General features: G+C 36.1%; 1 protein-coding gene across 3 annotated transcripts in view; it reads left to right on the top strand.

Annotated features, from left to right (window-relative positions):
• Positions 1–12,418, top strand: part of Ptprr (protein tyrosine phosphatase receptor type R) — a 253,736-nt gene that overhangs the window by 128,245 nt on the left and 113,073 nt on the right. For all 3 annotated transcript variants that reach the window (XM_074083915.1, XM_074083916.1, XM_074083917.1), the window contains 2 exons: positions 8,710–8,823; positions 11,669–11,824. In XM_074083915.1, the coding sequence (XP_073940016.1) occupies positions 8,710–8,823; positions 11,669–11,824 (270 nt within the window). The remainder of the gene's footprint in view (positions 1–8,709; positions 8,824–11,668; positions 11,825–12,418) is intronic.

Raw genomic sequence — 12,418 nt, 5'->3', positions numbered from 1 at the left:
AACATACAAACACAAATTTTTGTTAAGTTGTCTGATTTCCCTGGCAATTTAGAAAACAGAACAGGCAAAAGTTTATAAATGTGTGAGCACAAAATTCAAGAAGTTTCTGAATATTGTCCTCATCCACAAGGTCTCAACTTTTCTAAGCAAGAAATTCACATACTCTTTCTCACTCACTACCAGTATTCATTTAGCTTCAGAAGTTGTTTTAATTAAATAACTAATCAATTAATCTTGTAGCACATAACTATAAGGACTTTGTGCCCATAGCTACAACAGCAAGGGATGAGAGACTCAGGGTAATTGTTTTCAAAATGTCTCCAAGGCAAATCAAGATAATAATAAAACACATTAGAGGAACCACATTAGAAACCAAAAAGTAGAATTTATTCCACTTTAAACGTATAAGACTATAGAGAGCAGGCCTAAGAAAAGTTCAAGTGCTTAGTCACTTGACACAAGTAACTAGAGAAAAAAAGGTACATTGAAAAATGGGACTAGAGAGAAAGGCAAAGAATATGTAAGTTCTTAGTTGATGCCCTTGAATAGAAAGTCAAAATATTTGGAGGAAAAATCATTCAAATGTGTAATAGGAGAAAATATTTCTATAATAGTCTCTAGAATCTGTATGTTTCAAGGGCATTCCACATTGTAGGAACTACCAACCCAACGTAGGAAACCCGAGGAAACATAGAGGTGAAGTTTTTTGACTTTGAAGATAAAGAGTACAATGAGATTATAGGTAGAAAAAGCAAGTTGTCCATAAGACAGGCTAGCCTCAGGCCAGGGTATTTTTCAAAGCAACTTTCAGTGCCAGAAGGCATTGGAATAGCAGCAGAGTTCAAAGGCAAAAAATAAAAATAGAGATTGAATCAAGAATTTAATATCCAACCAAGCTGCTATTTATTGCTAAAGGTACCATAAATACAATCACAAACATATAATGCCTCAGAAAACATGGCACTCATGAGCCTTACTTGAAAATTATAGATAACGAAATCCAGCTAAATAAGAGATACATTAAAATAAAGAATTCAGAAATAGTGACATCCTTTTAGGAAAAAAAGAAAAAAGACTGATCACGAACACTGAGTCTGTTTGAATATATGGCTAACTATGTAATTGTAGAAATTATAGTTACACAATACAGTTCACCTGCCATACCTAATGATACCATGTTTGTCCATGGAACCAACTGTGCATGGAAAAAACTTCAAAAATATATCTGTATCAAACATGTACAGACTTTATCCTTTGTCATTATTTCCTAAGCAATACAACAACAATTAGCATAGTGTTTATATTAGATTAGACATCAGATATGGTCTAGAGATGATTTAAAGTATGTGGGAGGATTGCACAGGTTGTACACCAATACTCTCCCATTTATATAAGGAATCTGAGCATCATAGGTATTGTATCCTTTTGAGAGGTCTTGGACCCTGCAGATGGAATGACTACATATTCATCAATGTAAATAATGCTATCATAACTCCACATCTTGGTGTATGAATTTGATAAAAGTTTATTTTGAACTCATGTCACTGTTTCTTGAGGGCTGCTGAATGGTACCCTAAGCTTCATGCACTGATTTGGAAGTCTATGCATCTTTGTTGGTGTGGCTCCACCATTTTCAATGCAGTGCTAGGGTCATTCTGGGCCCTAGGTCATGGTATTAGACAGAGGGAAGAGAAAGAGAGCAGGGAAGGCATCTTCATCTTTAACTGCCTGAGACTGAAAATGTCACTTTATTTTACTTATACTAATTATTAAGAATTGTGAGTATTGTTCATTATATAGAATATGATATAAATATCACAAGACAGCAATATAAAAATAAGATTACAAAACTGGGAAGTAATCATATGAATTGGTGAACAGAGGTATGTATTTTTCTCATTTTTCAAAGCAGAGGTTAATAGTTACTTTCTAAATCTCTTAAATTAAGAAACAAAACCTTAAATTTATTATCATTTTTTATTTAATGTTATAAATACAGGCATTGTGAGGAAAAAAACATAGTACAGCATATAGCAAAAGACAGAAAAGTAAGGAAAACAAAAATATAGCTTTAAGTAATAAAACATATTTAGATCTGTTAAAATAGCAAGCTGAATGGGATAAACTAATCTATTAAGAATAAGAAGTTATGATCTAAGTCCAATAATATTACTGCATTTGTTTTAGGTCTATAATCTGCATATGAGGGAGAACATGCAATTTTTGACCATCTGAGCCTAACTTCACTTAAGATGATGTTCTCTAGTTCCATCCATTTTCCTGCAAATGACAAAATTTCATTCCTGTTTGTGGCTGAGTAAAATTCCACTGTGTATAAATACCACATTTTCTTAATCCCTTCATCAGTAGTGGGGCATCTTGGCTATTGTGAATAGCACTGCAATAAACATGGGTGTGCAGGTGCCTTTGTAGTAACCTGAGTCACATTCCTTTGAGTATATCCCTAGGAGTGGTATTGATGGATCATATGGCAGATTTAGTTTTAGTTTTTTAAGAAGCCTCCATATTGTTTTTTAAAGTGGTTGTACTAGCTTACATTCCCACCAACAGTGTATGAGGGTTCCTTTTTCTTGCATTCTTGCCAACACTTGTTGTTGTTGGTGTCCTTGATGATAACAATTCTAACAGGAGTGAGGTAGAATCTTGGTGTGGTTTTGATTTGCATTTCCTTTGCTAAGGGGAGTCCATGCATGGGAGGGATAGGAAAAGGGAAGGAAACCTAAAACTTGAATGTGGTTGATGTGCTCACCATAGAAGAGCAAATATAGTGATCTTAAACTGGCAGAGGCCACTACGGGAAAGGGACTTGGAAGTAGTGAAGAGGTCTGGTAGAGATGAACCAATGTGGATTGTAATACACATATGTATGGAAACAACATAAGAAATTTCCCTGTATAGCTATCTTCATCTCAAATTATCAAAAATGCTATGTTTTTCTTTTTATCTTACATGTTTTTTCTTCAACAAAATTGGAGAGCAAGAGGGCAGAACTGGTTCTGCCCGGAGATGGGGGTGGTGGGGAGGAATGGCCCAAATGATGTATATACCTGTAAGTAAATGTAAAAATGATACAATAAATTTTTTTAAAAAATAAGTTACTAGGTGACAATCAAAACATGGTATTTGACAATAGTGTGCATTTTAGATACAGAAATATATCCCAGATAAATAAATAAATATATAAACAAATAAAGAAAATATAGAACAATATATATAGCTTAATTCTATTTTGTTTCATAGTAATAAATATGATGTATAACATCTATATTTTATTTTTATATACTATATGCATAGGAAATATTTGAAGGGACATGCAGTGCTATTTCTGGGGGCTAGAATGAAGGATTAAGGTAGATAAGCACATTTTCATTTTTAATCATATATTTTTCTTTATCTTAAATATTTTGTAATAAGCAAATTTTACTACAAAAGTTTAAACAAAAAAAATCCCTAAAATTCAACACAGTACTATTGGAGAACTGAAAGGTACAGGAAAGGAAGAAGGAGAAGCAGTCAGGAGCAAATGGCAGAATAGTCATTGAATTGAGTCTCTGAGAAAATGGAGAGCCCAGTGATCCACATATGCATTAACTCAATGTGAAAAGGGCATAGCATGTTTGATAAACTTCACTTGTGGCCATAATATGATGTATGTAAGTAGGCAGGCATAGAGGTAAGACTTGGAAGGGCAAAGCAATTTTGATGAAGCAGAGAGCCATGACCACTCATAAGAATGTGAGATTTCCTCAAAGTATTTTGAGCATAATAGTGACTTGATTAATGTTTTGCACAACTATGGTGTCCATACAAAGAATGAATTGGGACCATGAAAGGTTGACAACCCATTAAAACTCTACTCACATAGTCCACACTGCCACAATGGGGTTCCTGACTAAGATGGTGGAAATGTAGACAAAGAGGAGGTGGGCTCAGCATTCAAAAGAGATTGAAAAAGTAGAATAGACAACCTGATTATTAATTATATGTCATGAGAGTTGAGTAAAGAATAAGGAAAAAGGAGTCAAGATGACTCCCAAATATGATGCCACATTTCATTATATAAAATATGAAAAGAGAAACAAATTTGCAGGGCACCAGCGGCTCATGCCTGTTGTCCTCCCTAATCAGAAGGATTATGGCTCAAAGCCAACCTAGGCAAATAGTTCACAAGACCCTACCTCAAGAAAACCCTTCACCAAAAAGGAAAGTAGAGTGGCTCAAGGTGTAGGCCCTGAGTTCAAACTCCAGTTCCACAAAATAAAATAAATGAAATGAAATAAAATATGAAAAGAGAAGCAAATTTGACTGTGGATGAGGACAGAGAGAAAGGTAAGTTGAGTTTGGATAATACTGAGTCTGAAGAATAAGAGAAACATTCAAATAGAGGAAAGAAAATATAAGTTTCCAAGAAAAGTAGGAACATGAAATACAGAAATAAAAAATCCTTATTATGTAAGTAGTTGCAGAGGACAAATGCAGAGTTATAAGAAGGGACTGAGTGACAGCATAAAGTACCTCCACCAGGGTTGGGGGCATAGTTTAAGTGGTAGAGCACTTGTCTAGCAAGCACAAGGCCCTGGGTTCAATCCCCAGTACTGCAAAAAAAATAAAAATAAGTAAAATGCCTCTAACAGATCAAGGTTTTCTAATCTGCTTTTATTCCTGGAAATTGCTTGCCAATCCAAACCCAAACCAGGAAGGGAAGGCATCTTGGCCAAGAATGGAATTAGAGATTCCAGGTAGCAATGAAGATGGATTAGAGCTAGAAAGAGGTTGGTGGATTCTTCCTGACAGACTTTGGTACTTAAGGAAGCTGGATCTGTTGTGACTATTGGGAGACAGTACTTCTCCAAGGGAGGTTTAGGGATATTTACTAGGGAGAGAGATGGTCATTTGTCCTTCCTCCTCCTGACTGGGCCACTGTAGATGGTCCTGACTGCAACTGGGTATAACCAAATGATAGACCACACTGCCTGATAACATCGTGAAGGACTAACTGCCCCTTTCCCAGGCAAAACTAATTCAACCATCTTTTAAAAATAAATACCTAAAAGCCACTACCTTCCAATAGTGCCAAGGATTGGGGACCAAGTCATTAACACATAGGCCTTTGGGGAACATTTCAGATACAAACTATTTGCATTATTTACCACTGTAAAGGTCTTAGCACTTGGAAAGAACATTCTAATCTTTGTGAAGTTAAAATCTTAAATCATTTGCCCTTAGATGATAGAAATGATCAAATAGGTTTAGAAATAAAACTAAAACATACCTTGCAGTATTGTATGGTAACTTTAAAGCCATGACCTTATTATTACCTTAGAAATTTGCATTCTATCATAATTGTTCCAATTTCACATAATAGGATGAGGAGGAGCTGTAGTTTCTTGGCATCTATTCACAAAGAAATAGGTAGCCATGTACATCCATTTTGCCTGAAATAAATTCTCATTTTATCAGGAATCCTTTCTTTTTCTCAAATTACCCTTATATGTATTATCTGGCACATATCAGGCCCTCAAATACCTATATATGTGTACTGTATTTCAGCATCACTGTTTTATGGGGGAGTTGTCAAACGTTCATGCATGTGCTATGGAATCAATCCAATTTTTCATAGGCAAGCAGAGAACTGAAACAAATTAGCCAAATGTTTTGCTGCAACCAGCCAGATTATTTCAATTTCAACTAATTTACTTCGGCTCACTTCTTCACTTTAGTTGGGTAGTCTAAATTTCTGTTTCAAAAGCATAGCTTTTACCTTCTTACAAAGTTGCCTTTCGGAGTGATTTTTAATCTTGAGTTCCTATTTCACTTCCCATTTGCCATTTCTGTCGGAGACTTTAACACTGTTTCCACAGTTACAAGCCTCAGTTAATCGTGGCCCTGGGAATTGAGTTCCCAAGTGTGTACACAACCCCCTTGACTCTTGCATCCCAGAGTATACCGTGGCTCCAAAGCCTGCCTGTAGGGACCAGAGGCAGTGCCTGCCTGCCTGCTCACCCTGCCAGACAAACATTGTTGGTAAGCCAGCAGTTAGTGGCTCCTTGTCAGTATTTTAGGGACTCTAACTGAGGAAGCCATCTTTAATCTTGCAGAGAAAAGGAATACACTGTCGCCTATATAATGGTACCTTCTGCAGCCTGGCAGAGCAAAAGACAGCCCTTTGGAGGAAAGGAAGCATCTTTCTCAGAGCCACCGGGTAGACTGAGTTTTACTATTCTCCTGGGTTTGCCAGGTAGATACACTAAGCATGCTTAAAATTATAATGCTATTTTTCTCATCACTGCATTCCCAAATTCCACTGATCCTTTGAGGTTTAGCTCAAGTTTTACTTTCTGCATTAAATCATGTTATTATATACTAGAAACATTTTTTAGACTATAGAAAAGTACAGAGAATAATATAGCAAATACTGGTGTAGCATTTTATTTAATTTATAAAAAGAAAAAAATGTGAGACATATACCTACAAAAAAAAGAATTACTTTCTGGAAGAAGAAGGTTGTATTCTATAGAGACAGAAGCCACCTGCTGAAGTCCAGTGGAAATTACTGTAGCTTTTAGAGAAGTGAATCAGGAACGGAAGATCTCTTTGAATTTGTGTCTGGATTCATCTGCCTCTCCTTTTGGCTCTAGCTTTGCTACTGCCTTTACCTGGATAAACTCCAGAATCCAACCCACCTCTGAAATAGAATTACCTTGTGATGCACCTATCTGGCCTACCAAACAGCTCTCCAAGCAGGGATGAGCTCCAGGGACTCAGCTGAACCTACAATTTGTATCCACTCAGAGCCTGAAGCAAAACTATTGAGATTCTTAGTGAATTCTCTGTGTAGAGGTAGTAATTTCTTCCCTCCAAATTCTGACTCTCTCCTTATTTGGGGTTGAATTGTATCCCCTAACATATGTTGGTGTTCTAACTGCCCAGTACTGAGAATGTGAACTTATTTGGAAATAGGGTTGTTATAGGTATAATTCATTAAAATGAGGTTATACTGACATAGGGTGAGTTCTTGATCCAATACAACTGGTATCCTTATAAAAACAAAAAATTTGGATACACATGTTCAGAGAGGGAGGACAATGTGAAGACAGCCATGTGATGATAGAGGCAAAGACTGGAATGTTACATCTGCAGGTCAAGCAATACCATGAATTTCTGGCAAACAACATGAGCTAGAAGACACAGGAGAGAGATTCTCCTCCATAGATTCTCAAAGGAACACAGCCTGCTGACACCTTGACTGAGAATTCTAGCCTCCATAACTCTGAGACAATACATTTCTGTTGTTTTATACTAAATAAAATCAAGATAGACATTTAAAAAAGTGTTATTGATGGTATTGATGTAACTTTGCCACTTACCCCAATGATATTCATTCTCCTTTTCTCTTCCCCAGAAACAAGTTGTTGACTGTTTAGGTAGTTTCTCAATGTTTCTTCCTTTTTTTGGATCTCAGTAAGCCAGGATCCCTAACATGATCAAGCCCAGGGCAAACATTAAAGTGGAAATACAGTCTGGAAATGTAGTGGGCCCACCATCTTGACCAGAAATCATTGTATCTCTTTTGCCTTCCCAAAATGCCTGATTCCTGTAGCATTGAGCATGTGGTCCTTTTTCCCACCACTTATTTTGTACCAACTTTATGTACAGATGTTATATTGTTTTCTAACAATACTACAAATTCTCTAAGCAGTATCATTCTTCTTTTAAAGTTAGTTGGGAAAAGGTCTGGTTTCAGAGATCCTATTCTATGTAGATAACACTTGTAAACCAATCTTTTTATCAGACAAGTACAAACTTAGAAGTGTGCCTCAATTTGTCAAAGGCAATATTGCAACCATCCAACAGTTATTGATGATGTACTGTGATTAACACAGTAAATTTAGCATTATAAGAAATGCATAAAGACTTAAAGATTTGGTTTTCTTACCTTTCAAGCATCTACCTCAAACTATTATGATGTGATTTGGAAGATTCATAGTAAACTACTTCTTGGTTTAAGTGTATAATAGCACTTACAGCTTATATTAAGGCTATTACAATATCACTATTTTATTTGTAGTTTAGACATTTTTTACTGTTTAGATTTTTTTCCAAAGCAAATTTGAATATTGAGTGCTTTCTCAAACATTGAATAAGAGTTGTTTGACCTAGACCAAATCATTAGTACCATCGGCTTCTTTACCGGACTTTGAAAATGTACCTCATTTGCCTGCCTGGCACTAGCAGCAGATCATTTTTAAAAAAAAAACTGCCAAGTCCAGCTTATGGAACTTCCATATCAGCTTTCTCTCCATGACTGTTTGTGAACACAAATTAAATATGTCCTGCAGCTTGTACAATGGAAATACACTTGACCACAGATTCCATTCTGTCGTCTGGACCTGCAAGAAAGCAAAATGGATCAAGGCACATTTTAATGAAATTCTCTATGAATTGAACATTTATTTGTATTTTTAAATAACTACACAAACTGCACCATACACAATAAAACATCTTTTAACTAACACCATTTAAAATTTCACATAAAATATCCCTGAAATTTTATTTCTATCAAAGTTCAATAAAGTCCTGCAAACTTAGCAATCATAGAAATTACTATAGCCAATCATCAGTCAAGGGCTGACTGTCCTAATCTAAACACTTACTAGAATTTGAATTTCTGTTTGTTGTTGTTTGCAGACTCTGCAAATGGATGTGAACAAGCTGAACATAACCTTGCTTCGGACCTTCCGCCAGGGTGTGGCTGCAGCTTTAGGACTCGTACCCCAGCAAGTGCACATCAACCGCCTCATTGTAAGATGCCTACACTCCATATTCCCAGAATTCGAGTTGTTGTTTCATCATTAAAAGGTTCATGCTACAGTTTTATGATTCACAAGTCAAGTCTGGCATAATACCTATTTTTTTTTAAATAAAGTTTTATTGGAACAAGCCACAACCACTCATTCACATACTGACCATCTCTGCTTTCAAGCTGACAGTAGAAGTTGAGTCATCGAAACAAATGTGTGACTCAAGAAGCCTAAATTAATTAACATCTGGCCCTTTACAGAAAAAGTTTGTCAATCTTCTCATAGTTCAAGATTAGCTGCCCTGGTAGTTATGAATGAAGGACCCAAAATACTTGACTTCCCCACCTGACACTAATTCCCAAATATTGTCCTTGAGAGTGTAGCTTTCTGAATCAGGGAAAGCACTGTGTCTAGACAATACCTGTTAAACCCCTTGAAATACATCAGTAGAACGATTGACGCTGAAAACATCAGGCAAAGAATTATGAATAAGGAAAAACTAATCCCTACCGTCAGCAGCCAAATGCCAAGAAAAAATCTTAGATGAGCATTGGAGCTTGCACTGAGGAAAACCCAAGGGATCTGTTGTACAGACCACCTCTCAACCAATCGCCCACATCTATTCTTTGCCCTACTTCCTCAGTGTTTGAGAGCCTGAATGTCACCCAAGTACATGTTTCCATCTGTACTTGAAGATGGGTGTGAGCAAAGGGGGAAGGGGGGCAAATTCAAATCAGATGATTTATTTTATTTGTAAAAAGCTAGTCAACTAAAGTTCACATGAAAAAGAACTTTGGAATTTTCATTGTGCTAAAATTATTAATTTCCATTGCATGGGAAGCTCAGGCAAGGACTATACACTCTTCCTGCCCTAAATTGCTCTGTGGTGCTTGATCAGTTTTCACTGTATCTACATAGGCAGTAGCAGCTATGGTCAGAATTTTTGTTTGTTTGGTTGGTTTGTTTTGGGATTTATGCTTCTTTTCATTTTTCTGAAAGTGAGAGGGTAAATTGTTTCAATCTCCATATAAACTTTTATCCTGTGAGTCAATTATTCTAGGACAAAATAATCTTTTAAAAAATAAAATTTTAACTCAGTATCAGAGAAGAAAATATGTAACATTTTCTATTACCTTTAAGGGTGAAAGAGGCTATACCAGGTGTGGTGGTACATGCCTGCAATCCCAGCATTCAGGAGCCTGAGGCAAGAGGATTACAAGTTTGAGGCTACCCTGGACTAAGTATTGAGTTCCAGGCTGGCCTCAAATACATGGTGAGACCCTCTTTCCAAAAAAATTAAAAAGAAAAAGATGAAGGAAGAGGAGAAAGAGTTGGAGAAGGTTATTACATCCAGGGCAAATCTTACTCAAGTGAGAAGATTTAAGTATTATAGATGCCTTGGATATAGATCTGGATTTTTTATACACAAACATCTTTGATATGCTTTTATGCATATAGATTTAATGAGCATAATAGCTGTGTGCAAAGATTGAAAGAGGTATTTGCCATGCCCAGAGAAGGGTGTATATATCCTTAGAGATCGTTAGCGGCATGATTACAAGTAGTTATTGTGGCAAGCAGAGTTGCAATACCCGAGAGAAGAGAGTTTGGTGATTAAGAGCATGTACTTTGGAGACAGAACCAAACTCCATTGCCAGCAAGGCCATGTCCCAGCTGTGTGACCTGAGCAAACCACTTATGTGTCTTCATTTGTAAAATGGAAATAGCCATAATGCTCATCTCCTGGGAGTGTTGTAAGCATTAGATGAAATAACAGATTTAAAATACATAGGAGTGTGTCCGGCACAAAACAAATGTTCTATTCTACTACTGTTATTAGTTCATAATCTATGCAAGTTATCACTCACATTTTTCACATCAGTATAAATACTGATTGTCATTGTCTATTGTTCCTTCAAATACAGAAATGATACTTCATTTATACCTGAGTGAAATTCTGATAAATTGCATTCAAAGAAAATTTTCCAGCGTGACAGACCTCAGTATGTCAAAAAGAAAAGGCTAACATTTCTTTCTATAAGTTCATTGTTATAAGTTATAAAGAGAATATATATATATCAGACTTTTATCTGATGCTTGTTGTTTTGTATGTGTGTGTCCGTGTCCGTGTGTGTGTGTGTGTGTGTGTGTGATATCAGTCATTTATGTTAAGAAACCTGTCTCCATTTCATTTGAGATAGTATTAATAGGAAAAGTACCATGACATACCTGCACAACATATGTCCTTCTTGAGAAGAGTGAATTTTAAACATGTGACATATTTGAGGTGGACAGAATCAGGGAAGAGACATCTAAGTTCATCTGGCACCATTTTCCTTGGCTAGTCCTGCCTTCACATTCATACAAGTGACTAAAATATAGATTGGATATATCAAATGATGACAATATTACATAATTATTTGGGGAATTACTAAACAATATACTTCAAAAATTAAAATATGACCCAGGCATGATAGTACATGCCTGTAATCCCAGGACTTCAGAGGTGAAGGCAGGAGCATCCATTGTTCAAAGCTAGCCAGGGAGACCCTGTCTCAAATTTTTTTTTAAATTAAAATATGAAATGGAAAATAAACCAATCGCCAATAAAATATAAAATCCCAAATATCAGAGTGTCAACTAACTGAAAAAAGACCGCTTGAAGATTTTAGACTTTGGATTTCTAATATTAACTCCAGCAGAGAATAACCAAAGATGTGATCTCCAAATTGGCTTCTACTATACCAGGATTCTGATTTTCTTCATTGTTTCTAAAGGAAAGGTAAAAAATATTACCCAAGTTGCCTGAAATGAGTTTAACACATACAAATAATTATTTTTACCAGGAAAAGAAGAACAGTGTTGAACTATTTGCGTCTCCCATAAACCGAAAAGCAGGAGTTTCTGATGCTCTGCCATCTGAAGAAGTGCTGCGGTCACTAAATGTCAATGTTTTACACCAAAGCTTATCACAATTTGGAATCACAGACATCTCCCCTGAGGTATGTTGCTGCATGGACTATTTCATTTAAAAATTTGTCTAGTTTGAGTGATATGCTAATGCACCCCCAGGCTCTGAGATGAAAGCTGTTTATTGTTTCATATTTGGCTTTAAAAAAAAAATCTCGCTAGGGGGTCAGAATTCTCTGCTCTTCACAGTTTATGTTTATTCTTTAAAGAAAAGCATTTTCACATTAAAGTTTCACTTTTTTGACACTTACTTACTTTATAACTTACTTTGACTTATCCAGTAAATTGTATGGCAGAAAGAGCAGTTATATGGGTGTGTCAGTTAACCACTTGACACTGACATGTCAAAAAACAAAAACAAAAACACCACTCTGTCTTCTTCCTCAAAACATGAACTCCTCTTCATTGTATTCATTGTCAAAATAGTCACCAAATACTCACTTTTCCCCCACACTTTGGAATTATGTGAAATGTGGGGGTTTTTTTTTTACCCATGTTTAAAAGCTGTGGGTATTTCCTTCATAGTATTTCCCAATTTGATATTTTAGAAATATTTCATCTACTACCTCCACCATCTAGCTCTTGGGTGAATTTAGTCCCCTCTCCACTTTTGGTACACTATCCCA

Source organism: Castor canadensis, chromosome 8, assembly GCF_047511655.1.
Source record: "Castor canadensis chromosome 8, mCasCan1.hap1v2, whole genome shotgun sequence".
Taxonomy (NCBI): Eukaryota; Metazoa; Chordata; class Mammalia; order Rodentia; family Castoridae; genus Castor; species Castor canadensis.
Note: the sequence above shows the minus strand (reverse complement) of the source record. Positions and strands in the feature narration are given on the sequence as shown.